Here is a 27152-nt window from a genome sequence, read left to right as displayed (position 1 = left end):
ACAAACGCCGCCAAGGCCCTGGCAGAAACGTCATACCATAGGACCGAATGGTCCTCCTCTCCCCAGAAATCTAGCTGTGGTCCCTGAGACACCGATCCTCTCTGAGCGCTCTCGCGGCTCCCGTTTTCCGGCCGGAATGGCGGCGAGAGAGATTTAGGTTCGGCCGGCTGGGTGCGAGCGCGCGCGCGGCGAGTGGGGCGGGGGCGCGAGGGGTGGAGCCGCGGCCGCCTGGGCTGTTCCGACGATCACGCGCCGCCCCCGCCGCGCCCCGCGCCCGCCCTTGTTAGCAGGCGCCTCCCGCCCCCCGCATTGCTGATGCTGCTGCTGGCAGACATGGACGTGGTGAATCAGGTACGCGTTCCAGCACCGAGGACAGAGCCCGCCGCTGCCCGGCCTCCCCGCCCGGATCGCCGCGGATCGGGCGACTCTGAGAGGCGGTGGCCAGGGTCCTGGCAGCGGACGCTCAGTCCCCGGCACTGGGGCTGGGGTCTGCGGCAGGCGAGGGGGGAAAGGGGAGGTAGAGAAAAGAAGGAGCGCGCCCTTTGCCGCAGCGAGGGCCGTCCTCACTGCCGCAGCGGGGTCCTCCTGGAGCCTGGTTCCTTACTGGCCACCATGAGGAGAAGGAGGGGGGTCTTGGGGCTACAGTAGGGGCAACGGGGTGGGGGGAGAAGAGGAAGAGTGGAAGGAAGATGGGGGTTGCTTGTAGTTGAGCTAGGAAATAGAATGACAGAAGGCGTGGGGGCGGGGGATGGGGAAGGGCTGGCACCTGTCCCTCCCAGAGAAAGTACCCCAGTAGATGACCACCCCTTCCCCTAGAGCAGACCAAGGGGGACCATCCGACTTTGCCTCCCCAAGACCCCTAGTCTCCCCTCCCCCAATACATATCTAGTGAAGCCATGTCCCAGCCCTCCCCCACCTTAATCAGCCCAGACCCTCTCTGCCATCTCACTCTTCTTCACCACATCAGAACCTCACCCTCTCTCTAACCAGTACCAACCCCTCCCCATCCTCATCACTTCAGACCACCACCACCACCATCTGACTCACCTTTACCGCTGCAAACCCCTCCCCCACCATGGCCAACCTGACTCCCTCCCTGTTATGACTCACCTTCACCACCCAAAACCCCCTTCCCCTCAATGAACCCCGACTCCTTCCTCACTCTTCCTTTCTCACTTGATCCCCTTCACCATCTGACTTACCTTTACTGTTTCAGACCTTCTCCCCTTCCCTAATTAGTCTTGACTCCATCCCAATCTTCCTCACCCCTACGACCCTCTGCCATCAACCTCACCATTTCCCCAGACCTCCCCACCACTTCTCAACCCTGAGGTTCTTCTCACAAATACCGCTGTACTCCCACCTTCCCTGAAGTGTCACTTTCTCCTCACCCCTTCTCTCCTCCGAACATCACTCACTCCCGGAGGACACATGCCCTAGTCCCAGGGATCATCGCCTGGTGGCCTTGCCCCTCACCTCCCTCTCCATCCCCAACAATCCCACCCCCTCCCCACCATTTTCTCTCCTCAGCTGGTGGCCGGGGGTCAGTTCCGGGTGGTCAAGGAGCCCCTTGGCTTCGTGAAGGTGCTGCAATGGGTGAGTGTGGTCTGGGCCATGGGGAAAGAGAAGGAGGTAGTGGGGTCTGGACGAGTAGGGGTGGGGAGCAAGGAATGGATGGGGGGGGGAGAGAAGGGGGATGAAAGAATTGGGCTCCAGGGTGAGGTCCCAGGGGGTTAGGGCCAGAAAATAGATGGGCCATGATGTGACGTCATGTAAGACCAAGGATACCCCCATTGTGAGGTGAAAGAATGTGACGTCCTACCTCCTCCCCTGAGGTGAGAGAGGGGCAGGGGAGGTGGAGCCTGAAGCTGGTGCTGCAGAAAAGATGCAAAGCCAGAAAAATCCAGAGATGGTGAAAGAGACAGAGAGGATGAGAGACAGGGAATGATGGAGACAGAGATGGAAATACCGAGAAGAAAAGATACAGAGATGAGAGAGAGTGGAGGCAAGCAAGAAAAAGCGAGACAGAGATGCAAAGAGAAATGGACACAAAGAGAGTGGCAGAAAAAATGGGATGGGGGAGAGACAGAAAGAGAAAGAGAGATACCCAGTGGAGAGAGGAGAGGAGAAACTGATACACAGAGAAAGCAAGATGTATCAGGGAGAGCATGAGACAGAGACCAAGGCAGAGAGAGAGGAGGGAGATAGGGACAAATAGACCAAGGACAGAAACACACACAAGGGGAGACATACATTTTACACGGATGGAGCCAGAGGAAAAAAGAGACCGAAAGAGACATACATTGATACTAGAGAGGCAGAGGCAGAGAGCAAAACAGAGATACAAAGAGACATCTGAGAAAGACAAGAGAAACAGGTACCAAGAGAAATAGAGACACGGAGAACAGAGACAGGCAGAAGTACACAGAGAGAAATAAAGAGGCTGAGGCAGAAGAGAGGAAGGGGCGGTCAAAGCATTGAGGGGTAGAGACTGAGAGAGCCACTGAGAGAAAGACTGGAAGAGACAGCCACACCCCTGTAATCAGCTTGTCCTTGGAGCCGATGAGCCCTGATTAGGGGGTGGGGGTGGGGACCGGTCCATCTGCTGCTGCTTGTGCGGGGGCCCTGCTTGTGCAGGGCTCACCATGGCCATCCCCATCCCCTGTGGCCCAAGGTCTTTGCCATCTTCGCCTTTGCCACATGCGGCAGTTACACCGGGGAGCTCCGGCTGAGCGTGGAGTGTGCCAACAAGTCAGAGAGTGACCTCAGCATCGAGGTTGAATTCGAGTACCCCTTCAGGTGCGCCCCCACCCCAACCCACCCCAGGGATCCCAAGAAAGAGGGTGGGAGTGGGTTGGGACTGGCCAACACTGCCTCCCCAATGGCTCCTGTTCAGTCTCCACCTCAGGAGACCACATTGGCTCAGGTCACTGTGCATGCACTGAGCACCTACTTTGCGCCTGGCACTGCTCTGGACATTTAGGACACGTGGTAAGCAGGACAGGCAGAAGCTGTTGCCCTCTGGCTGTGTTCTAGTGAATGCAGAGGGGCAGGAGACTGGCAATAAACAAGATTCAAAAACAAAAATATATATATTTATATATTTATATATTAAAGCAGTAGTTGCTTAGTTAATGTCAGCTAATATTATTTCATTCCCATTCATTTGTTCCATATACATTTTTTTTGAGAACCTATTGTATGCCAGTTTCTGCTCAAAGTGCTGGGGACATAACAGGGAAAACAAAACAAAACAAAACAACCCAGACCAACCTCCCCACCCTCCTGGAGCCAACATTTTAACAAATAAATCAGTAAAAAGGATGATTGCAGATTGGGAGAAATTCAAAGAGGGGATACTCGTGCAGGGTTTTATCACAGAGAATAATGAGGGGGTCTGATTAGCTATAGGGAATGATTAAACCCAGTTAAGCAATTCTGATATTTACTATACTCACATTGTATGCCAGGTGCTAGGAACTTGAGGATGAGCGCAGTCAGGCAAGGTCACTGCCCTCATGATGATGCTTACCTCCTGGGGAGTGGGGAGACAGATCCACAGACACCATTTCAGTCGAGGCTCCTGAGGCTCCTCCACCACTTGGACAAATCACATAACTGCTCTGGGGGCTCAATTTCCTCATCTGCAAAAGAAGATAATAATACCTACCTTACAAGGTTCTGATGAATATTAAGTGAGTTGGTACTTGTTAGGTGCTTAGCACAGTGCCGGGCACACAATAAGCTCCCCACGAGGGCTTGTTAAAATAAAGAAAATCAGTAAGTTTAAGGGCCTCTGGAAAGAGGTCGGAGATTGAGTTGGAAATTGGGCATTTTTGAGCACTATCGACAAATGTAGACTCAGGGGATCACCCAGGGTGAGAGGGAAGAGTGGAGAGAGGAAAATCCAGCATTGGCCCTGAGCAATGGTTAAAAGAAAAAGAGGCACCAGGGAGGCGTGGCCCAAGGGGCAGTGGGAAGCAGGGATCCCCTGGTTCACAGAAGCCAGGAAGCAGAGTTTGGGGAAGGAGGAGAAGCTGGAAGCATAGGATACTGCTGGGAGCCCTCTGGGGATCCAGAAGGCCACAAAAACCCGTGGACTCCCCAATAGCTCTCACACATAGGACCTCCAGTCCTGAAGATCTGCCTTTTAGCTACAAGTCTCCTGCAAAAAAAGTCTTTGCCCTGGCCCCCCTGGCCTTCCCCCTGCTGCCCTGATAACCCCCCAGAGCTCCCCAATTCCCATTAGACACCCCTTCTCCCAACCCAACCTACTAGGAACCCAGAAACTTACCCAGATTCAACTCTTTTTTTTTAATTTTTATTTATTTATGATAGTCACACAGAGAGAGAGAGAGAGAGAGAGAGAGAGAGGGGCAGAGACATAGGCAGAGGGAGAAGCAGGCTCCATACACCGGGAGCCTGACGTGGGATTCAATCCCGGGTCTCCAGGATGGCGCCCTGGGCCAAAGGCAGGCGCCAAACCGCTGCGCCACCCAGGGATCCCCCCCAGATTCAACTCTTAGCTGTCATTTAGCAGCTATACAACCTTGGGCACCTAACATAACCTTGCTAAGCCTCTGTTCATCTGTAAAATGGGTATATTAATGCCTCCTTTAGAGATTGAGGGGGAGGGTCACTGAATGAGGCAGTTCCCTAAAGTGCCTGGTAGGTGATCAGTCAGCATAAGCCCCTTCCCTCAGGACCTTTGCTACATAAGGGGACTAGTACCATTCACTCAGTCTCAGGATCCTGCCCCCCAATCTGAAGCCAGAGCCCCAGAACCCCACCCCAGACCTTCTCCTCACACACATTTTCTCCCTATGATTTCCATTACACTACAGGAAAGCCTTAGTCCCAGGACACCTTCCCAATTGGCCCCTTCCCACCTCACATACATACATTCTGTTTGTTCCAGTATCCCTTCTACCCTCCTGTCTTTCTGTCTCCTGTTCTTTTTTTTTTTCTATCTCTTGTTCTTATAGACTCTGAGCCCTCCTCTGCTATGCATATGTTTCTTTTCTCTTGGGGACCTGGAGTAGGGTAGAGAGAAGAGTCAACATGATGTAGGGAGAAAACACAAGGTTCATATCCCAACCTTGCCATTATCTCCCCAGCTGTGTGACTTTAAGCAAATTAATGCACTTTTCTCAGCCTTTATCCATTTCATGTGATAAACATTTACTGAGCACCTACTATGTGGCGGCATTGTTCCAGGTCCTAGGGATATAGCAGTGAATGCAGCAAAGGAAAAAGACCAGCTCTTTTTTAAAGATTTTATTTATTTACTTGACCCAGAGAGCGCATGTGAGAGAGAGTACAAGCAGGGGGAGTGGCAGAGGGAGAGAGGGAAGCAGGCTCCTCGCAGAGCAGAGAGCCTAATGCAGAACTCGATCCCAAGACCCTGAGATCAGGACCTGAGCCAAAGGCAGATGCTTAACCGACTGAACCACCTAGGTGCCCAAGCCCAACCCTCTTTTTTTTTTAATTTTTTTATTTATTTATGATAGTCAGAGAGAGAGAGGCAGAGACATAGGCAGAGGGAGAAGCAGGCTCCATGCACCGGGAGCCCGACGTGGGACTCGATCCCGGGTCCCCAGGATCGCGCCCCGGGCCAAAGGCAGGCGCCAAACCAGGGATCCCCCAACCCTCTTTTAATGAAGGGGAAAATCAAGGAAAAAAGTAAAACACATGATATGTCAGATGCATAGGGTATCACTGCTACAGAGAAAAATAGAGCCAGGAAGGGGGCTAAGGAGCACTGGGAGGGAATGGTTCCATCTGATTTTAATAGTGAGATCAGGGAAGGCCTAATTGAGGTGACAGTTGAGCAAAACTTGAAGGACATGAAGGGTGTAATATCTAGGAGAAGGGCATTCCAGTGCAAAGATCCTGGGGTGGGAGGGGCCTGGTATGTTCTACAAATAACCAAAAAGTCAAAGCGCCTGGGTTGGAGTAGTGGTCAAAGAAGACCTAGTTCACCGCAATTGGTAAAATGTGACTGGTATACAGTAGGTGCTCTGCGAATGGTTGTTCACCCCTCTTCCTTCCTGGGACTTTGTCAGAATCTGGGGAATCCATGACTGGGCAGGGGGAGTGGGGGGTATTCTTAGGTCCTGGGCCACACCTGCCATCTCTCCCCACAGGCTGCACCAAGTGTACTTTGATGCACCCACCTGCCGAGGGGACACTGAAAAAATCTTCCTGGTGGGGGACTACTCCTCATCGGCCGAATTTTTTGTCACCGTGGCTGTGTTTGCCTTCCTGTACTCCATGGGGGCTCTGGCCACTTACATCTTTCTGCAGAATAAGTACCGAGAGAACAACAAAGGACCCATGATGGTGAGCCCCACAACCACTCAAGTACAGGGGCCAGGGACCATGGAGCTTCAGGGACACAGCCATGTTCACGGGCCACACCAAACCCTAGACAGTCCCACATGCAAGCAGTCACCATAACAGCCACAGATGTCACTGCTGCTGCTGCTGCTGCTGCTGCTGTGAGCATCAAAGAAACCAAATCATAGAATGACAGGGACATGCTCAGAGCCCACACAGAATCCCAAACAGGCCTAGCCCTGGAAACCTACCACCTCTCACACAACCACACAGTCTAGATCAAGGAAAAGTGCACAGAGGTTCACTGGGGCAGTCATGCTTGTCATCATGCCACCCAGACACACTGATTCCTACACAGCTGTACTCATACACCCTCATCCCAGACTCAAAATGACATAAATCCCCACATCGAGATGAAAGTAGAAAGACACACTACTTTCCACAGATTCGGAAGCCATCCCACAAAATCCTCCCACAACACACCCACACATCACAATTACACTCCCACATCCTCACATGCATACACACACACACACACACACACATACACACAAGCCCAAGCTAGGAATGCTCACCTTCGAGTGAATATTGGGGGCTTCGGAGCTGGCTAAAAAGGCAGGAGAGAGACAGGGCTTTTCTGCGGGGCCTCCCACTCCCAAGAAAGCGTGTGATCTGAGGAGGCCCCATGGCATGAGGTGAAGCAGCCCACTCACAGGGCCATCTGCCTCTCTCCTGCCTGTCCTAGGACTTTCTGGCCACAGCAGTGTTCGCCTTCATGTGGCTGGTTAGCTCATCAGCGTGGGCCAAGGGGCTGTCAGATGTGAAGATGGCCACTGACCCAGAGAACATTATCAAAGGGATGTCTGTCTGCCACCAGACAGGGAATACATGCAAGGAGCTGAGGGACCCTGTGACCTCTGGCCTCAACACTTCAGTGGTAAGCCCTGGGAACGTGGCTGGGCTGGTGGGCCAGCTGGGAAGGGAGGCTAGGAAACTCACCGTCTGGCATGGGAGTGGTGGGGAGAGAATGAGAGAAGTCAAAGGAGATCCCCGAGGGCTCCCTGGAGGAAGCATGCCAACAACAGTGCCTTGAAGGATGAGATAGCAATTATAACCACTTCAATACCACAAATAGTCCCCAGGAGGGGAATATGAGACCTTCTATCCGATTAGGTTTGGGAGATCTGGATCCCAGGCTCAGCCTAGTCATGTAGATCCTCTAGCAACTCAATACCGTCTGGGGACCAGCGTCCTTATACAGTATGCCAAATGAAAGAATAACTTGAAATTTTTCCCGCTTGGGCTCCCCCTACTGGCCGGAGTCAAACCATCTCTACCACCTACAACTCTGATCTCAAACTAGCCTCTCAGCCTCAGTCTGAGCATGTAAATTGAAAACTAAGAAGTCCTCTCCAAAGTTGAGTATTCAGTGAACTAGTAACATACAAAGTGCTTAGAAAAGGGCCTGGCATGTGGTAAATTGTATACAAGTGTTACAGATGCTAAGATACCAACTTTTCTGTCACTCGCAAGGTAGGAGATTTTGAGCATCTTAGCGTCTCTGGGCCTGAGTTCCATATATTTTATGTAAAGGTATATTTTTATATACTTTGTATATGTGTATATATGCATCTATTAGTGGTGTAACAACATAATAAAAATTCGTGCTTAACATGCCATTACAAATTTATATTCTATTTTAGACATGTATAAATGTGTATATGTAATTGCGATAGAGGCCGACATCCCGGAGAATCTGAAATCTAACACGCCTCCCACCCCCACCCTGGGGGACTTTTCTGCACATTTGCGTTCATGTGCCAGGACTCTAGAGGGTCCGGGTTCTAGAAAGCACTTTTTCTTCGGCAGGCCACGGATCTATGCTCCATGTGCGCAGCCTCGATGTTCCCCGGGGCCAACTCAGTGCGCGCCACACTACAGCCAGGGTTTGTCTCTCCGCAGGTGTTCGGCTTCCTGAACCTGGTTCTCTGGGTCGGCAACCTGTGGTTCGTGTTCAAAGAGACAGGCTGGGCTGCCCCATTCATGCGCGGACCTCCTGGCGCTCCCGAGAAACAACCAGCGCCTGGGGACGCCTATGGCGAGGCGGGCTACGGGCAGGGCCCTGGCGGGTACGGGCCCCAGGACTCCTACGGGCCCCAGGGCGGCTACCAGCCGGACTACGGGCAGCCCGCCGGCGGCGGCGGCGGCGGCGGCGGCGGCTACGGGCCTCAGGGAGACTACGGGCAGCAAGGCTATGGCCCTCAGGGTGCGCCCACCTCCTTCTCCAATCAGATGTAGTCTGGTGAGTGACGGACGGGCGGCGCGGCCAAGGAGGGTACAGGAAATGAGACGGGCGGGTCAGTGAACCAATAAGAGTCGAGAGTAAATAGTACGTAGGCGCGGGGGGCGAGGGCACCAATGGGGAGGCGGGGCTACAAGCGAAGAACGAAAAACTAGCCAATAAATGGAAAGCAGGAGAGCGGTGCTTGAAGATTGGCAGAATGGAAAGCCAATGAGAGAGAAACAAATGCCTCTCCGAGGGGAGGGGAGAGAAAAAGCGGACAGAACAACCAATGAAAGAAGGGAATGGCAGGAGGACTTGCATAAGAGGGAAAAGGAGGTGGGCCTCAGAAGTGATTGATTAGCCAATATGTTCTGATAAGGCCGATAGATGGTGAAGCTAAAGGGGCTTGGGATCACGAAGGCCAAACAAGCTCACTGATCCTGTGGTGAGGGAGGTGGTGTGGAATTTCACGGAAGGAAAAGGGGGCAGGTGGGGGCAATGGAAAGGTTTGCAGGCCTTCTTGCTGGCCCTGGAAAAGAGAAGAGCGATAACTTCGCAAATTAGAGAGGGAAATGGGAAGAGGCAGGGAGATGGCAACACGTGGGTGGAGATAACTTCTGGCACTTGGCCAGGATGGAAAGGGCAGGGAGGAGTTTATTAGGTATCTTACATCTAATTCATCAAAAACTCCTATTGACTCTACCTTCAAAATATATTCATAATCTTCCACATCTCACTGTCCTCTCCTCTGGACATCTTCACAGCTTTCCACCTGCATCCGCATTCTGTTCGACTCACAGCATTGGGAGGGATCCTGTTACATCTTAAATCAGGACACGACCCTCCTGTGCTCAGAACTCTACCTAGGCTCCCATCTCACTCACGTTTAAAGCCAAAGCCCTCACCAGGCACAACACCAAATGTCACCTGTCACTTTTCAGACCTCCTACCACTCCCCACCCCCAACTGTGTTCCAGGCACAAGCCAAATTCAGGGCCTTGGTACTTGCTTTCCTCCTGGAGTTTTGTGCCCACACACACTGATAACCTTACCTGGCCAGCTTCTTACAAGTCCCCTTTCTTAGCTCTCTTATGGTACCCTATGCTTTTCTTACCATAGTCTGTAATTATTACTTTATATGTTTATTAACTATCTCTTCCACTAAACTAGAGGATGTGACCATGACTTATTCATGCTGTACATACATCACTTAGAACCCTACTAATGTTAAGAAAGATTTATTGAGAAAATAATAGAAACAATATGAGACATTTTACTCTCATTTTATATATCTCTGCTTAAAATCTTCCGGTGACTTACACCTTATCAAAGTCAAAGCTGATGTCCTCACAATCTAGGCCCTATAGGACGGCATTACCAACCTCTGTAATATCACTTCCTACCACTGTCCCTTGCTCACTCCACTCCGACTTTCTTGCTGTTCCTCAAATACACTAGATGTGGTTCTGCCTCTGGGCTTTTGCACCAGCTGTTCCCTCTGCCTGGAATGCTCTTCATTGTTGTCTGCATGCTCTTCAGTTGTCTGCATGGCTCATTCCCTCACCTCCTTAACTATTTATTCCAATATCACTTCTTTTTTTAAGATTTTATTTATTCATGAGACACACAGAGAGAGGCAGACACAGGCAGAAGGAGAAGCAGGCTCCATGCAGGGAGCCTGATGTGGGACTCCATCCCGGGTTTCCAGGATCACGTCCTGGGCTGAAGGTGGCGCTAAACCGCTGGGCCACCCAGGCTGCCCCTCCAATATCACTTCTTAACTGAGGTCTTCTCTAACTACCCTACTTACTACAGTAACATTTCTTCCCCTACTGGTACTCCTACTCCCCCTCACCCTGGGCTACCTTTTGTTTTTACATTTCAATTATAACCTTATGTCATGCTAGATAACCCACTTACACGTTTCTATTATTGTTTGAAGTCTGTCTCCTCTGCCACAACGCAAGCACCACAGAGATAAGGAGCTTTGTTTTACCCAATACAGTTTATCACCAGTGGCTAGAACAGTACAGTTTAATGGACATTTGGGGGTTAGGGGAGGGGGAAACCATAATGTCTTTGGTACTTAACCTAGCAGGTGCAAGGTATATCTTCCCAATAGGGGCAGCTGGGATGAAGCTGACTTCAAGGACTATTGAGTGAAGGAGGAAGAAAAGACATGGCAGGCAGAGGGTAAAGACAAGGTGGAGGCCTAGCAGCCCAGCCCCCTCCCTAAGGGCACAACCTATGTCTGGACCCCCTCTCCTTTCTGTATCTTTTGTCTCCACAGGTCAGTGCAGCCCGGGAGGACCCCATGTGTGGGCAAGAGCTCAGAAGCCCTGCCCCCTTTTCCACCCCTCCACCCCAGGTCTCTGCCCCTCAAGCCAGGAGACTCTCTCTTTGCTGTTTATATATATATATATTATATATAAATATCTATTTATCTGTCTGAGCCCTGCCCCACTCCACACTCCTCATGCATGAGGGGCCTGACCTTGAGGTGGCCCCTCTCCTAACCTCACCCCTTCCCTTGCATACCTTGGCCCCTCTCTGTCCCCTGGCCCTGTGCCCTGAGGTTGGGGGACTCTGAAAGGGGGACAGGGAAAAGACAGATCTCTGCTATGTGGGGAGGGTCAGGGTGACTTCAGACTCTCTCCCCTCTCTCCCTTCCCTCCTCCCAACTGGCCTTGATTCCTCCAGCAATGCCCAAACAGGGATGATTAGGGGAAATTCAGTCCTGAGAGGGCAGAAAGGCAGACTGGGGGACTTGACCCACGGTGGACTTGGAGAGGAGCTCTGGGGTGAAGAGGACTAGTAAGCAAGGGGTTTGGGTGCCAGACACACTGGATCTAGAGTCCAAAGAAGAGGGGTGCCCTAGAGCATTCTGGAGTGTGGCTTGGGATGAGGCTGGGGGCGTGGTTCTAGAATGGGTGGAGCTTTGAGTGAGGCAGGGGTTGGGCCTCCAAAGTGGACAGGATTTGGAACAGGACAGGGTCCTATGGGAGGGGTGTGACTGGGGACCTGGGGACTGGGTTCTAGAGGGGTGGGGCCTGAACCAGACGGTGGGAGAGGTTCTAGAGTGGGCAGATCTTGGATTGGGACCAGAGGGTATGGAAGGGGTGTAGCTAGGAATATTCAGGAGACGGAGTTTGATTCTACAGGGGGCAGATCTTGTGCAAGGCGAGAAGTGGGATTCAGAAATGGGCCAAGCTTGAGGTGAGGTCGTGGTCTGGGTTCTAGACAGGGCGGGGATTAGAGTGGGTGTTCATGGTGGCTTCAGAAGGGGCAGCCCTCCCCAATAGAGCAGTGAAAAAAATGTTTTAAAGTGGGCGGGCTTAGCAGCGGTGGGCAGGGGGTGGGGGGGTGGCGGGAATATCCCTGATGAGAACTGAGTACTGAGGTGACCTGGGAGGACCTGAAGGCTTGGGAGGGTGAGGGGTGGGATCCAGAGAGAAGCACCCTCCACACCCTTGCCCACCCCCGTAACGGGACAGCTAGGTAGTCAGAGGACAGAGCCAACGGGCCTGTGGGGCCGGCCCACCCCTCCCCCGCTTCCCTTGCCTCCTCCCTCCCTCCACACCCGCACCGTCCCAGGGTGGTTGGAGGCCCGGTCTGAAGTCCCTATCCTGCACCCTCTGCTGTGTCTATGACGTCGGTAGTGCCTGTGATTGTGTGTTGCCATTTTGTCTGGCTGTGGTCCCTCCCCCTCTCCTCCAGACGCCCACCCTTTTCCTAGCCCGTCGGTATTGTTTGAAGACCTCCCCGAGGAAGAACAAATAGGATTAATTCTCCTCCCCTAAATAAACTCCTCAACCACCGAGTCCACCCGGATCTGATTTCTCAGTGTGTCTTTCTGTTTTTGGAGGGGGGAGGAAGAAGGAGGGGTGGGGTAGAGGCGGCGAGAGGAAGCTCCGCCCCTGACCTGCTGGACCTGCCATTCAAGTCACTCCATCATTTCACGTCCCTCCAGCAGCGTAACGCCAAGCTGCATCCTCGGTGAAGCCTCACCTCACCTGTCGATCATTCTAAGTCTCTCTCTGAGTAGCCCTGCCTGCTGCCCCCACTACCGGCCGCCGAATGTCCAGTGTTTGTAGGGGTCGGTTCTAATTCTGGTCCACTAGCCACTCCCCTTCCCAGACCCTGTGGAGCCCTGTCCTCAAACCCCATGGGGTCTGAAGAGGACCCCTATACTTCACAGGGAGACTTCCCCCTACCTACGTGCCTCGTGTTCTTCAGACCCAGCCTTCTCGCCATTTCCTTTCCTGCCCAACCAGGAAGCAAGAGCACTGGGGTGACTCGTTACCTCATTAATTCATTCCCTTTAACCCTTTCCTGGCTCCTCCCTGGGGCAGGGGGAGGGGGGTGGAGAGTGACTGGGATGTGCGTAATGGAGCTGGGTACGGAGTTGGTACCCTGTGCCCACGCTGAAAGGCCCGGCTGCTGCCATCACCCTGCCTAATTAAAAACCCCCACCCGGCGCCCAAGTTCTGACTGTGGGTCGGGGACCCCCCTCCTCCTAGCCCTGAGGCACAGCGAAGCCGGGCAAAGGAGAGACTCCCAGCTATGGGACTGAGCTCAGCAAAAGGGCTATCTAACTGGAGAGAAAAAATGGGAGCCAGGGAGAGAAGGCTTTAAGATCTATTTCTCAGGGGGCGGCTGGGTGGCTCAGTTGCTTAAGGTCCCATCGTGATACTGGGTTGGGGCCCCGTCGTGATCTTGGGGTCCTGAGATCGAGCCCCACGTCGGGGTCCTGAGATCGAGCCCCACGTCGGGCTCCCTGCTCTGCAAGGAGTCAGCTTCTCGTCCCTCTGCCTGCTGCTCTGCCTACTTGTTCTCTCACTATCTCTTTCTATCAAATAAATAAACAAAAAATATTTTAAAAATAAAATGTGCACCCGCGAATCCACTTCTGTTTAAAAAAAAAAAATCGATTTCTCAGGACTTAGGGGGACAAGACAGCTGGGCCTGTTAGGAAGGAGAGGGAGCGGGTAGTGGGGCCTCGGAACCTGGCCAGTGACTTTAACCTTTTCCCCATAAATCTCAAATAGTCCTGGCTCTGATAGGGTTTGGGAGTGGAGGCTGTAGGGGGTGGATAAGAGCTCCCTCTCTGATGAGTGGTGAGGGAGCGCCAGCTGGAACTGCGATGGGCTTGGGGATCATTCTTGCAGTATTCTTCGGGGGAAAGAGGCCCTGGGAATATCCCCAGTGGGTAGGGGGCCAAGAGGTGGCCTTAACCCCTCCTCCAAATAAACAGCCAAGATAAATGGACATGAAATGCCAATACTAGTACCCTAGCGCACCATTTCCAAGTCCCTCCTCCTCCACTCCAGAGCCCTCAAGCCCTAGAATATCCCGGGAGAGGCCATGTGTTACCCTGGGGCTCCGGGCCCAGCCTTCTGAGGCCTGACTCCCGCCCCAGGGCAGGAAGGCTGGGGAGCGCTCGCGTCCCGCGCTCCTGCGCTGCGTGCCCCTCACCTCTAGGCAGGGGGCGCCGCGGCCCCGGAGTGAGCGCAGGGCCAGGGGCGGGCCATGCGGGCGCGCTCCTCCCACGCCGGTGTCAGATTTACGGAACAGAGCTCCTAGGCCGGACGCGCGGTGGGCTGACCGCCGGGAGGATTCCATCCTGCCTGACCCTGCCCGGCCTGACCCTGCCTGGGCGCGCCATGTTCGCGCGTGGGTCCAGGAGGCGCCGCTCTGGGCGCGCGGTGAGCGAGACTCGGGGCAGCGGTGGGAGGCAGGGGTAAACTGAGGCTCAGGAGAGCGGGCAGGGGATTGGGATAAGGAGGAGGTGCTCCACCGAGGATCTGGGAATCCCCATCCACAGATTCCTAGAACAGAGGGGTCAGGGCTGCTGGAAGCGTGTGGATTAAGGAAGAGAGAGATCTGGTGGCACCTGCTCCCTAATCACCTCTCTGCACACTTCTATCAGCACCCTCAGAGACCTGATGGGCTCCCCTCTCATGTGAATTCTGGGAGGGGATTCTGAGGGCCAAAAGACTGGATCCTAGGGTCCTGGATTGAGTAAAGACCTCCTGTGCTTCTGAGGGAAGGGACTTCCCCTGTACCTTGGCAGAAGGTGATCTTAAGGGTGAGGTCCTACACTCCTGGGGTTCCTGAATATTAAGGGTCTGGGGATTGGGATTTGGGGAACGAGGGCTTCCAGGCTTCTACTTGAGCCAGGAGCTTTCTGACTTCTTAGCGGGGTAGCTCTTCCTTTGGAGGGGGTTCTTAAGTGGGGTCTGGGTTTGGTGTTCCAGAGGAGTGAATAGCCCTAGGATATGAAGGGTAAAGGCCAAGGCTTCTTGGGATCAGGATTACTGAATGGATCAGGGGCCTCCTGAGATCCTGAGGGAGGGTCTCCAACTCCTTAGGTATGAAAAGAGGAAGCCAGGATTTTGAGGACAGGCTGTTGAGATTCAGAAAAGAGGGGAGGGTTCATGTTGGGAATCCCAAGTAAGGATGGGGCCTCAGACTCCTACCCTGTGGAACTGGAGTGCCTCCGGCCTCCTGGGTGGAGAAGGGGCCAGGATGAGGCCTGGGAGGAGACACCCAGATTTGGGACTCTGTGGTCTGGTGGGGAGAGTACTCTGAGTTCTGGGGGGAGGTGTTTGAGGCCTGGAGGAGTTAGAGGCTGGTGGGATGTGTCCAAGGCTGGGTGAGGGGAAGGGAATTCCTTGAAAAAGGGGTATATGGGGAGGTGGCCTCAGCTGCCCCACCTCTACCTCAGTTGTGTCCTCCTTCTTCTGCGCTTTTGGTGCTGTCCCAGCCTGCCCAGCGCTGCCCTGGTGGGACAGGCCCCAGCGTGTGGTCGCGGGCTTGGAGTGGAGAGGAGGGTGTTGACTTCTCTCTCCCCGCCCCCGCGCTGTGCCTGTTCCCGCGTCTGCCCCCACCCACTTCAGCCTCCAGAGTTGGAGGACCCAGATCGTGGCCAGCCCTGCAACTCCTGCAGGGAGCAGTGCCCCGGCTTCCTGTTGCATGGGTGGAGGTAAGTGACTATCCCAGGGCCTCGCCTTTGTCTGGGCCCCGCCCTTGGGGGGAAACCCCTAGAAGCTCTGGCTACACCTCTAGACTTGAGCCCTGTCCACCAGAGCAGCTCCATTGGGGCAAGAGCCTCCGGCTTAGATTCAGGGCCCCGCCCCCTGACTCGTTCCCAATTGTCCTGTTCCCAGGAAAGCTCCACCCACTACATAGCCCCGCCCCCCAGAAATGTTCTCTGGGCGCCACAGAGTCCCATCCCTAGGGAAATCCTCAGTCCCAGGCCCTGAGCATTGTCCACTGACATCCAGTCCTTCTCAGGCTTAGAACTCCTCTCACAGACCATGTCCTATCCTCCCACTGGAGCCCTGTATCCAGAATGTCTCATAAAATACCACAGAGTCCACAGCTGGCACATTCAGGCCCTTACATAGAGGCTCAGAGCCTCCACCTGCCCACAAGTTCAGAGCCACAGCACAGACTAGAGCCCACCTATAGGGATAAAGTTCCCCCCACAACATCCAAAGCCAGTCCTGAGGAGAAACCCCTAAATTTATAACTCCAGTCTCAGACTCAGAGCTCCACCCCTATTCAGGCCCACCACCAGGAAAGTCTGACCTGAGTCCCAGAGGTAAAAGTCAGGGAATGGCCTTGAGACCCCCACGGCCCCACCCCCAGCTGGAGACAGCCACGCCCTCCACTCCTGTCTCACCCACAGCAGTCTTGGGCCCCCTGCCCCCCCCCCCACCTGGGGCTGGATCCTCATCCAGGCTCAGAATCTTTTGGTGGTGATGCTCTACGTGTCCCTCCCCTCTAGCTGGACTTCCTTGGGCTGCTGCTTCCAAGTGAGCTACCACTTAATAATTGACCCCCATCCCGGCCCCCTCAGAAAGATCTGTCAGCACTGCAAATGCCCAAGGGAAGAGCATGCTGTTCATACGGTGCCTGTGGACCTGGAACGTATCATGTGTCGCCTAATCTCAGACTTCCAGCGCCACTCCATCTCTGACGATGACTCAGGCTGTGCCTCGGAGGAGTATGCCTGGGTGCCTCCTGGGCTCAAGCCAGAGCAGGTGACCAGAGGCCGCCACCCCCTCTTGTTGTCCAGTAGATGCGCGCACACCAACAGGCACACAAAGACACACACTCAGAAACCTATTTCCGGGACAACACTAGACTGAATGTACCCTTCTAACCCCTCTGTAATCCCACAGTGGTCAGCTCCCCCACAATGCTCAGGGAACAGTGAATGATCCCTGAGTCAGTCGGTCAGGCCTTGTTCACCCCACTCCTATTCTGCTCCTTAACTCCGGTCTTATCCCAGCACTTCGTGTACCACATCTCCATTAGTTGATTCATTCAACAAATAGTTATTGAGCACTTACTGCATGTCAGACACTGCTCTAGGCACTGAGGACATAGCAGGTGGAGAAAACGCAAACAAAATAGTGGAGGGAGGGAACTGTTAGAATTGTAAATAGGGTGCCCAGGTCAGCCTCTGTGAAGATATGTTTGGGCTTTGTGAAGGAGGTAAAGAATGCCATGCAGGTACCCAAGGTTAGAGCTACCCGAGCAGAAGGAGTAGCTGATGCAAATGTCCTGAGGCAAGAGTGTACTTGGCCTGCAAGAGGAATCCTTAGGAGATAGGTGCAGCTGGAGCAGAGTGAGTGACTGGCAGAGTGGGTGGAGGTGAGGTCTGGTGTGGGGTGGGCACCAAGAGGATTTTGACCTCTACTCTGAATGGAGGAGGAGCCAACAAAAGGTTGTGAGCAGAGAAGGGCTGTGGTTTGTTTTAGGATTTAACAGGCTCCCTCTAGCTGCTGGGAGGAAAATAGGCTGTAGGGGCGAGGGCCGAAGCAGGGGGCCAGTGGCTGAAGACTATGCTGGTGGTGGAAGTAGCAAGTGGTGGTCCGATTCCGGATGTTTTAAAAGCAGAGCTAAAAGGATCTGTTTGTGGGTGTGTGAGAAAGAGGAGTCAGAGATAACCTCAAGGATGGATGGATGAACCAATAGGGTTCAGGCCAAGGCAGGAGCAAACTGAGTAGTAAGAGTGTAAGTCTGGTCTTGGCCATCTGGAGTTTGAGATGCCTGTTAGAGATCTGAGTGGCCATATGGCCTGGAACTCAAGGGAGACGTCACGGGGCTGGGGGTATGCATGTGTGAGGCAGGAGGTTGGGTGTGATTCCCAAGGAAGTGAATGAAGAGAATCCAGAGAACCAGGGATGAGCCCTAAGGGTCCTCCCACATCTGGGGGTCAGCAAGTTGAGGAAGAACCAAAAGGGAGACAGAGAAGGAACAGCTAGTAAGGTAGGAAGAAACCGAGAAAGCCAAGGGAACAAAGTGTTTCCAGGAAGAGGGAGTGATCAACTGTGTCCAGTGCTATTGATGGGTTTATCGAATGAGGACTGAAACCTGGAAAAGGATTTTTAATGGTGTAGACATCGTCAATGATTGGGACAGGACAGGACGGGAAGGCTTGGGATGAGGGGCAGGGACAGAAGGGGTGGAAAAGCCCGAGTGGAGTCAGGTCTGGAGACAATGAGAGGAGAGGAAGTGGAAGCAGCCGATGCACACCACTCTTTCGTGGAACTCTGCTGTAAAAGACCAATGGAGAGCAGCTGGAGAGAAATGTGGGGTCAAAGCAGTGTATTTGGGAGGTGATGGAAAGGATCCAGCCTGGAGGAAGGGGCGATGGAGAATGTCAGTCAACATGTCCCTTCTGATGACTTGAATATTCTCAGGGAATAGGGCCCCCATATCCCACTGCCTCCCAACTCATCCCTCGTCTCAACTGTTCTCTCCTGCCCACCCCCGCCCCACCCCCGCCCCGTGTCCTCCCAGGTATACCAGTTTTTCAGCTGCCTCCCAGAGGACAAGGTCCCCTATGTCAACAGTCCCGGGGAAAAATACAGGATCAAGCAGCTTCTGTATCAGCTGCCCCCACATGACAGTGAGGTAAGGAGAGAGGAGACAGGAAGGGCATGCCAGGTCCAGTTTGGGGGCCAAGGTGCACAGCCTGGGCAGATGCTAAGCAGCTGGAAAGAAATGGACAGGGTCAGAGGAGGAAAGGTAAGCTGATCCGACATGGAAGGTCTGGATAGGCAGGGACAATTGAGACATTCCTGGGCAAAACCACGACTGAACCCCCGAGAGAAGAGGTAAGGGGTAGCAATTTCGGGCAGGAAGCACCACCTCTACAAAGGTCTAGAAGTAAACTCCTTTTGAGTGTGGATGAATTCTGGGAGTGGGGGGAGGAAGGCAGGCCTGGCGGGAGGAGCCTGGAAGACCCTCCTACCCCAGGCACAGTACTGCACAGCGCTGGAAGAGGAGGAGAAGAAAGAGCTCAGATCCTTCAGCCAGCAGCGGAAGCGGGAGAATCTGGGCCGTGGCACAGTGCGCATCTTCCCCGTGACCATCACCGGAGCCATCTGTGAGGAGGTGAGCCACAGACGGCCCCCCATGAATGAGAGCAGTGCCTCTGCTCCGGGCCCTGGAAGGAGGAGGCGGCCTGCCACTTAAGCACTCAAGGTCTGTCTCCAGTGTTCTAACATCCCCTCACTTCCCACTACTGGGCAAGGACCTTGCCTTAGGGCCTCCCTGGCCAGCAGGATCTGCCTGTAGGGCCCCCTGGTGGACAGGGCCTGTTCCTTAGATCTCACCCTTGACTATGAGTCTGTCTCTGAGCAGACCCTAGTTGACCTTCTCTATTCATTCCCTCTACACAGTGAATGTGAGGTGTAGGCTGTCTCTCTGGTCCTCTTGTGGTTGAGACATGTCCTTAAGAGCTGACCCACAGGGGCAGGGCCTGTCTATAGGGCCCCATGGTGGGTGGAATTTTCTTCATGGTCCCTCCAGGTAGGTGGCGCCCAACCCTAGATCCTCCTGTTAGGTTCTCAGTGAAGTTTGTCACTGAGGTTCCCCCACGGAGCCTGGCCTGTCTCTTCCATTTCCCCAGCTCCCTGAGGATGAGACTTGCCTTGAAGGCCACCCACAATTAGAAGGGCCTGTCTCTATGGTTTCCCCCAGAAGTAGGGTCAGTCTTAGGGTACCCTCCCGTGTTTGTGGGGCCTATCTAAAAGCCCACGAGTGTAACCAGTCACAAAGGTCTGCCAGAGGAAGGCCCAAGTGTGACATGTCTTGGCTGACCCCCATCCATCTGACCATCTTGGTGGCAGTGTCTCTCTGTCACTTGGCAGTGCGGGAAACAGATTGGAGGTGGGGACATCGCGGTGTTTGCCAGTCGAGCGGGCCTGGGTGCCTGCTGGCACCCGCAGTGCTTTGTGTGCTGCACATGCCGCGAGCTGCTGGTGGACCTCATCTACTTCTATCATGCTGGCAAAGTCTACTGTGGCCGCCACCATGCCGAACGCCTGCGCCCACGCTGCCAAGCCTGTGACGAGGTTCACACCTCTCTGCCCTGGGGATGGGAGTGGAGGGTGAGCAGGGCCGGGGCAGGCCCTTCTGATGGCCAAGGTGGCCTGTGTGTGTGTTTCCCCTCCCCCCACCCAGATCATCTTCTCCCCTGAGTGCACGGAGGCTGAGGGCCAGCACTGGCACATGGGCCACTTCTGCTGCTTTGAGTGTGAAGCATCGCTAGGAGGCCAGCGTTACGTTATGCGTCAGAGCCGCCCCCACTGCTGTGCCTGCTATGAGGCCCTCCACGCAGAGTACTGTGATGGCTGTGGGGAACACATTGGTGGGTAAACGTGAAACTGGGCTGGGGGGACAGGCAGACAGCTGGGCCATAGCACCACCCCACCAGGGTCCTCTATTATATGCCATACTTTCAATCTAGCACCAGCACCATGGCCCTATACCCTTCACTGCAAGTCCCCCACCAGTGTCCCCCATTGTGCTTGTGCTTTCTAAACCCCACCTGCACGACACTAGGCACCACTGCACATCTAGGCCCACTTCCAGAGCTCCCTCTTTTTTTTTTTTTTTTGAAATTACAAAGCTACTTTTAATACTTTGGGGTGAGCCCCTCAGGAATAAAAAACACTGGGAAGTGGTAACCCCCTCACCCCCAGGCGTGGCCCAGGAGGAGAGAGGCTACCTAAGGGGAAGGAAGCACAAAAGGGACCCGCTGCAGACTCAGGGCAAAGGGAATGCCATCGGTGCTGGAACCTGTGAGCACTACAGGAGAAAACGCGAGCGTGGTGGGACTGGCTCCAGGCACACAGGCGAAGGGAAGGGCAAGAGGGTTGGACACGAAGAAGCCACAAACGTACTTGGGTTCCTCCTTCTAGTTTGCCTTTTTCTGCTTCTGCTGCTTGATCTCCGAGTCCCTGGGGGTAGAGATGATGGGGCACTCTGCTTGTGGGCGGCAGCAGAAAGCCCGTCATCTCGGCGCTTTCCCTTAACCGAGTCGCTCTGCTTTTTCATATTCTTCTGGCAGGCGAGCTTGCGCTGGTTACCGCAGGTTATGGCAACATGGCAACGGCAGCGGCTCCGGCCTGCCTCCGTTGCGTCCCCTTGTTCTGTCTGATGTTGCAGGCCCCCCAGAGTTCCCTCTAATTCCCAGGCCCTGGGGCTACCCTCTTACTCCCTCAGCCAAGGCCCAACACCCCTAGACTCCTCTTGTTCTCTAGAGATTCCTCCCTCAGCCTAGGGCCTGTCCTACCTTCTAAGCCACACCCCACCCTCTAAGACCCACTCCTTTCCCACCAAGGCCCTTCCATACCTTCTAAGCCCTGCCCCCACCACCCAGGCCTCTTCTTCAGATTCACTTCCTACATTCTGTCCCCCTGAAGCCACCTCTTAATGTCCAAGCCTGACCCACATCTTAGAGTCCAATGCCCACCCCCAGTCTGGGAAGGGGCACCCTGGGAAAGAAAGAGGAGAAGACATTAGCCAGTTTCCAGGAGAGAATGGATGAGGAACTTTAGGGTGAAGCCCAAACCTCGGTTTCCCTGCTTTCTCCATAGAAGGGCCCCATTCTGGAGAGTTGTGGGTGGGGAGGGCGTCTTGGAGTACCCTGCCTCAGATTCCCTTCCTCTTCCCAAGAGGGGCCCCACTAAGGACAGTTGGGGATATGCCTGATGGTTCTGACTCAGTTTTCCGTCTGTCTTTGGTCCCCACAGGCCTGGACCAGGGCCAGATGGCGTATGAGGGCCAGCACTGGCATGCCTCCGACAGCTGCTTCTGCTGTAGTTGCTGTGGACGAGCCCTGCTGGGCCGCCCCTTCCTGCCACGCCGTGGTCTCATCTTCTGCTCCAGAGCCTGCAGCCTGGGGTCCGAGCCCACGAGTTCGGGGACTTCGGGGACCGGCCGCCAGAGCTGGAGTGCGGGCATAGTCTCTGCACCTGTCGCAGCCTCCACGGCCTCTTTCTCGGCTGTAGAGGAGGAGGCAGCAGAGACCGCCACCAAAGGAACTAGCACGGAGCCAGAGCCTGGTGAGCTAACCCTCAAGCCAAGTGTCCCCCCACTCCCTCCAACCCGGGCCCTCCCCTTGATTCACCCACGCCCTTCACCTTCCCGCAGCCCTGGCCCCGCCCCCATCCCAGCCCTGGCTCCATCCCCAAGTCTCCAGCCAAATGACCTGCCCTCGTGAACCCTGGCTCCACCCCCTGCTGTTAGAAGGCCTGTCCCCTGGCCTCAACTTGTTCCTTCTTGAGCCCAAATTCTTCCTCCTTTCCTCCGAACCCTTGACCTTCCACCCTCCGCGCCCAGGCCCACCCCCATTCTCTGGCAAACTTGGTCAGCCTTAGCTGATGTCACCACCTCCTTACATCAGAAGCCATGCTCTCATTCCCTCACCTAGAGCCCGCCCCAGGCCTCCTTTTTCCCAAATTACCCCCACCTTGCTGCCCCTCCTTGACCCTTGCTCCCACTTTCCCAGACCTGATGGGGTCAAGTGGAGAGAAGGCCCTTCACAGTCATCCCCTCAGGGGCAATAACAGGGAATTGTTCCATCCTTTCCAGTTGCGGGCCCTGAGGAGCCTGCCCACTTTCTCAGGGGAGCCCCCCACCGCCACTCCATGCCAGAGCTGGGTCTCCGCGGCCCCCCAGAGCCACCCCCAGGACTCCCCAGCCAGCCTGACCCACCCCTGGAAGATGGTGCCTTTGGTCGCCAGAGCACCCCCCGCGTCAGCTTCCGTGACCCTCTGGTATCCGAGGGAGGCCCGCGGCGGACCCTGAGTGCACCCCCAGCCCAGCGTCGCAGGCCACGCAGTCCCCCACCTAGGGCCCCCACCCATCACCACCACAGCCGCCGCCACCACCACCATCACCGCCGCCACTCTGGCAGACATCGCCACCACCAGTGTGACTTGGGATCGGGGTCGGACTCAGGATCTTGCTCCAGCTCACCTTCTAGCCCCAGTTCTGAGTCCTCAGAGGAGGATGGCTTCTTCCTAGGAGAGCGCATCCCGCTGCCCCCACATCTGTGCAGGCTCAGGCCTGCTCAGGACAATGCAACTGGAACCCCCAAATCCCCATCTCCACAGCTCCCCAGGAGCTGGCGCCCAGGGATGCCTCGCCAGACCAGAGACAAGAACTGCATTGTGGCTTGAAGGCAGCGTAGTCCTGGAAGGCTCCATTGTCAAGTCAGCATAGATGATCCTGTCTCCCAACCTGAGTCATAAATCCCCTTCCTCCTTCATCTGTTTGTGTTAATGAAGTAATTTAATATTTGTTGTAAAACAGGCCTGGCTTCTTTACCTCCTTGCTCCAGCTGTCCTCCTCCCTGACTTCCCCACTCCTGATGTTTGAGATTTATATACATTTGATCAAAAGATTAATTTATTCATTATCACATGTTTTAACAATCTGTTTATTTATCCCTCCACAGAACCACCCCCCACACACACAATGAGGAGTTTATTTGGTGCAGGTCACAGCCTGGGGCCTAGAGTCTGAAATCTGAGGCTCCCTCCTCCCCTTATTTTGTGGCTTAAGTGGGCGCATAGTCCAGGCAGAACAGTGTCTCCTGTTGGGTACTGCAGAAGGTAGGGGGACATAGGCACCCCTATGTCCACACCCAGGACATAAAGATGGCCACACCCAGGAGGGAGGACTGGCAGGACAGGAAGACAGATTCTCCCAATAAAGGCACTTGTACTTCAGTAAGGGGCTGGGAGTTGGCTGGGAATGTTGTAAGGGCAGGGAGGAGTCCTTTCGATGGAAGTGTTATTTGCAGGTTTCAGAGAGAAATGAAGGGAGTTCACCTACACCGGGCCATCTGCAGGATCTGCAAGTGAGGAAAAGAGAGGAAAGCATGGGTAGGATCCATATGCCCATTTATAGACAAGTAATACTGAGGCTTATGGCACTTATTGGCACTAAGGCCATCAGTACCAATAAGGGGTATTCATGGCCTTGGGAGACTCCTTTCCTACTCTCCTCAGCACCCCAGGCAACCCTCCCCCCGCCCCAACACACACACTTACCAGTAGGGGCTGCTGTATGTCTTTGCTGCCGCAAGGGGAAGGTGATATAAGCATCATAGCCAAAGAGGCTTGTAGCGATTAGGCCCAGTACCTGAGGGTGGGGATGGGAGGGAGGGACGTTGGATCAGGTTGGTCAGCCTACTCAGCCTCTTGCTTCCTTGTATCTACCACCTCCAACGACTGCCCCCCATGCAGGGATGCTGACTAAAACCCCAGACTGGGAAGCCACAGAGCCCCAGGGAAAGGTCAGGAGACTGGAATCTACCCCACCCTCCCTCCGAGAACCGCTCAACACAGGATAACCACATGATGGCCCCACATGTCAGTGGTACCATTCACACTGTACATTTGAGACAAAGTTCTAGCAGATGGTAGCCTATTGTGTTGACAAAGGGGCTGTCTCTTTGTGCTTTCCACAAAGGTTCCTGTGTTGGACAAGGCATGGCCTTTTCCAGCAAAGGATGATTTTGGGAGGAGAACCAGAGCCTGGGCCAGACGTTCCCGCAGGCTCTGAGTGTGGCCTGCTATGGGTCACATACTTTCTGCCAAAAGCAGATACAGAACTGACCCCTGTATTCTCATTCCCCACCCTCACCCCCGCCACTTTGGAGCTGCCTCTGTGGCTTTTACCCCCGCGATGATTTTGGAGTGGTTTCCTCCTTCAACAAGGACAACGATGGAGGTGATCAGGTAGAGGATGGCTGCTATGAGGGTTCGGAAGAAATCCTGTGAGGTGTGGGCAGAAGAGGGAAGTCAGCATTAAGAATTACCAGGACCGTCCCAACTGCCCAAGCCCCTCCCTAGCCTTGCCGCTTTCTCACACTCCAAGGCCAGTTGATGATCTGTATCTTGGTGTGCAGGTCACACATGTAGATGACAAAGAAGATAGCAGCAAGGATCATCTCCACCACTGACAGGGAGGAGTATCCTGGTGTGGAGGCACTGAAGCAGATCAGAATCACCAGGCACAGTATCTGGAAGAATAACAGGGGAAAGGGGGTCTCGATCAGCTCCCAGGGCTGAAGGGATTGGTTTAAATTGGAGGTCGTGGGGCACCTGGGTGACTCAGTGGTTGAGCATCTGTCTTTGGCTCAGGTCATGATCCCAGGGTCTTGGGATGGATTCCCACATCAGGCTCCCTGCAGGGAGCCTGCTTCTCCCTCTGCCTCTGTCTCTGCCTCTCTCTCTCTGCATTTCTCATGAGTAAATAAATAAAATCTTAAAAGATAAATAAATAAATTGGAGGTCTCAAACTCCAAAGATGCCTACCAGGACGAGAAATATGACAACTAATAATAGCTAAACATTTATCGTGTGCTCGCTGTGTCCCGAATGTTGTTCTAGGAGCTGTACAAGTACTAATTTATTTAATCATCACAACAACCTAATGAGCTGGATGCTGTTATTAGTATCTTTATTTTATAGAAAAGTGAGGCACAAAGAGCTTAAGTGACTTGCCCGGAGTCACCTAGCTAGTAAGGGGTAGAGTTGGGTGCCTCTGTTTCCCCCCTTTTTCCTTTCAGCACGGGGCGGGCTGCAGGGAGTGGTGCCGCCAGGTGTTTTGTGAGCACTGCTGGTGCCAGCTCTGGAGCCTTCATAGAGGCGGGACCTGCGGTTCCCTCGGCAACCCCTTTGGGAAGCGGTGAGAGTGACACCGGGAAGGGCAAGGCTCTGTTAAAGGTGTCGCACCGCTTTTACAAGTGAATCAAAGGCGGCGCCCACTTTGAGGGGAGCGGGCAGCCCAGGCTCCCCAGCAGCCCGAATAGCTAACGACCTCCTGCCCCACTACAGAAGGGCGAGGAAGAACTGGTAAAGGGCGGACCTCCCTACCCCGCAGGACCAGTGCTCAGGGCCCCACCCCAACAGGCCCCGCCCCTGGGCGCACAGCCAACCCGCCCGCCAGTGCCCAGGCCGCGACACGCCCTGCCACGGGAGGCCCCCCACCTCCTAGCCCCGTTGGATCTCGCCCAAGAGCCCACCCACGTGTCCGCACTGTCTCCCTCCACAGGGCTCCCCATATGCGCTATGGGCCCCTGGCGCCACCCCATAGCCCAGCGGCTCCTGATTACCTTCTCCAAATCCCAGTGGCTAGCCGTCAGTCCCTGGTTTCGGGCCTCCGCCACGACCCCACCCACCCGCGCCCGCTGCGGAGCGCCTCCAGGCCTGCGCCAGCCTCACCCAGGGCCTCCCAGCTCCGCGTGTTCCGGCCACTCCACCCCACCTTTGCCCACCCGCCTATCCCGGGACGCTCACAATCTCGGCAAACAGGAGAATTCCCTTTCGGGTGCGCGAAAAGTTGGTGCAGGCGGCCCAGCAGCCGGGGGCCGAGTGTCGCTCGGAATCCGCCATGGGGTGGGCCGGAGTCCCTAGGGGCACGGAGTATCTAGTCGCTTGCTCGCGGATTCGGGGACGCTGCACACCCTGCCGTCTTGCCCGCTCTCTGGCCGGGAAGGGGGCCCCCGGGGCGAAGGAGGGAGTGAATCACCTCCCGGAGCAGAAGCGGGCGGGGCCGGAGGGGGCCGGGCCAGGTGGCTGCCGCCCCGGAAGCCCCTTCGCCCCGCCCGCCAAGGATACTCCCGGCCTGGCGTGGAGCCCCCGGGGCGACCCATCTCCGGGGGCGCCCAGCTTTTGAGGCTTAGCAGTTCGGGGTACCATGCGCGGTAATGGCGAGACTTTTTGCGCCTTCAAAATAGGAATGCTTTAGAGGCTGCCTCAATTCAGAACCGCGGGTATCTGGTTTTGGGGAGGAGTGTGACTCAGTTTCCTTAGGTGTAAAGGTGGCCGAGGCCGTGGTTAAACCTAGGTACTTTTCCAGAATTCTGAATATTTCGGATCTTAGAAAGTTGTGTATGTCTTAACACCCTTGGCGAGGTCTGAAGCAGCCCTGTTTTAAAAAAAATTACAATACTTCAGTCCAGGGCGTGATCCATATTTATTCAAGAAAGGAAAAAAAAAAAAAAGAAAGAAGGTGAAAGTCATTCACAATAAGTCCTATAAGCCAGAACTGAAAATTGTCTCATTACCTCAGGTTAGGTTTTGTAACCAAATGGTGCCCAACACATGGGAAAGCTTTTTCCAGAGCTTTTCTTTCTTCAAATTTTCAGATAAAGGATCATGGTGGGTGGAATAAACCTCTTAGCAGTGATGGAAATGTGACTGCATTA

At 54.6% G+C, this 27152-nt stretch overlaps 3 protein-coding genes across 4 annotated transcripts; 2 read left to right on the top strand and 1 right to left on the bottom strand.

Annotated features, from left to right (window-relative positions):
* The first annotated feature begins 246 nt into the window (after positions 1-246).
* Positions 247-12454, top strand: LOC121482325 (synaptophysin). Its single transcript, XM_041740208.1, has 7 exons — positions 247-351; positions 1531-1596; positions 2675-2799; positions 6147-6342; positions 7085-7276; positions 8302-8641; positions 10914-12454. The coding sequence occupies exons 1-6, from the start codon at positions 316-318 to the stop codon at positions 8635-8637; spliced, it is 951 nt and encodes a 316-aa protein (XP_041596142.1). The 5' UTR covers positions 247-315; the 3' UTR covers positions 8638-8641; positions 10914-12454.
* Positions 12455-14172: 1718 nt separating this feature from the next.
* Positions 14173-23242, top strand: PRICKLE3 (prickle planar cell polarity protein 3). Of its 2 annotated transcripts, none has more exons than XM_041741808.1 (9): positions 14173-14328; positions 15523-15608; positions 16488-16671; positions 18440-18553; positions 18899-19036; positions 19795-19998; positions 20108-20294; positions 21682-21993; positions 22523-23242. In XM_041741808.1, exons 1-9 carry the CDS (start codon positions 14287-14289, stop codon positions 23110-23112), a joined length of 1857 nt encoding a protein of 618 aa, XP_041597742.1. In that variant the 5' UTR covers positions 14173-14286; the 3' UTR covers positions 23113-23242. The 2 variants fall into 2 exon arrangements, with proteins under 2 accessions (XP_041597742.1, XP_041597741.1); XM_041741807.1 differs by having other exon boundaries at positions 16416-16671.
* A 114-nt stretch (positions 23243-23356) lies between these two features.
* PLP2 (proteolipid protein 2) lies at positions 23357-26498 on the bottom strand. Its single transcript, XM_041741809.1, has 5 exons — positions 26242-26498; positions 24810-24962; positions 24619-24714; positions 23989-24079; positions 23357-23789 (listed from the first exon to the last, which is right to left on the bottom strand). The coding sequence occupies exons 1-5, from the start codon at positions 26335-26337 to the stop codon at positions 23767-23769; spliced, it is 459 nt and encodes a 152-aa protein (XP_041597743.1). The 5' UTR covers positions 26338-26498; the 3' UTR covers positions 23357-23766.
* Between the last annotated feature and the right edge of the window lie 654 nt (positions 26499-27152).

The sequence above is a fragment of the Vulpes lagopus genome, chromosome X, assembly GCF_018345385.1.
Source record: "Vulpes lagopus strain Blue_001 chromosome X, ASM1834538v1, whole genome shotgun sequence".
Classification (NCBI taxonomy): Eukaryota; Metazoa; Chordata; class Mammalia; order Carnivora; family Canidae; genus Vulpes; species Vulpes lagopus.
Note: the sequence above shows the minus strand (reverse complement) of the source record. Positions and strands in the feature narration are given on the sequence as shown.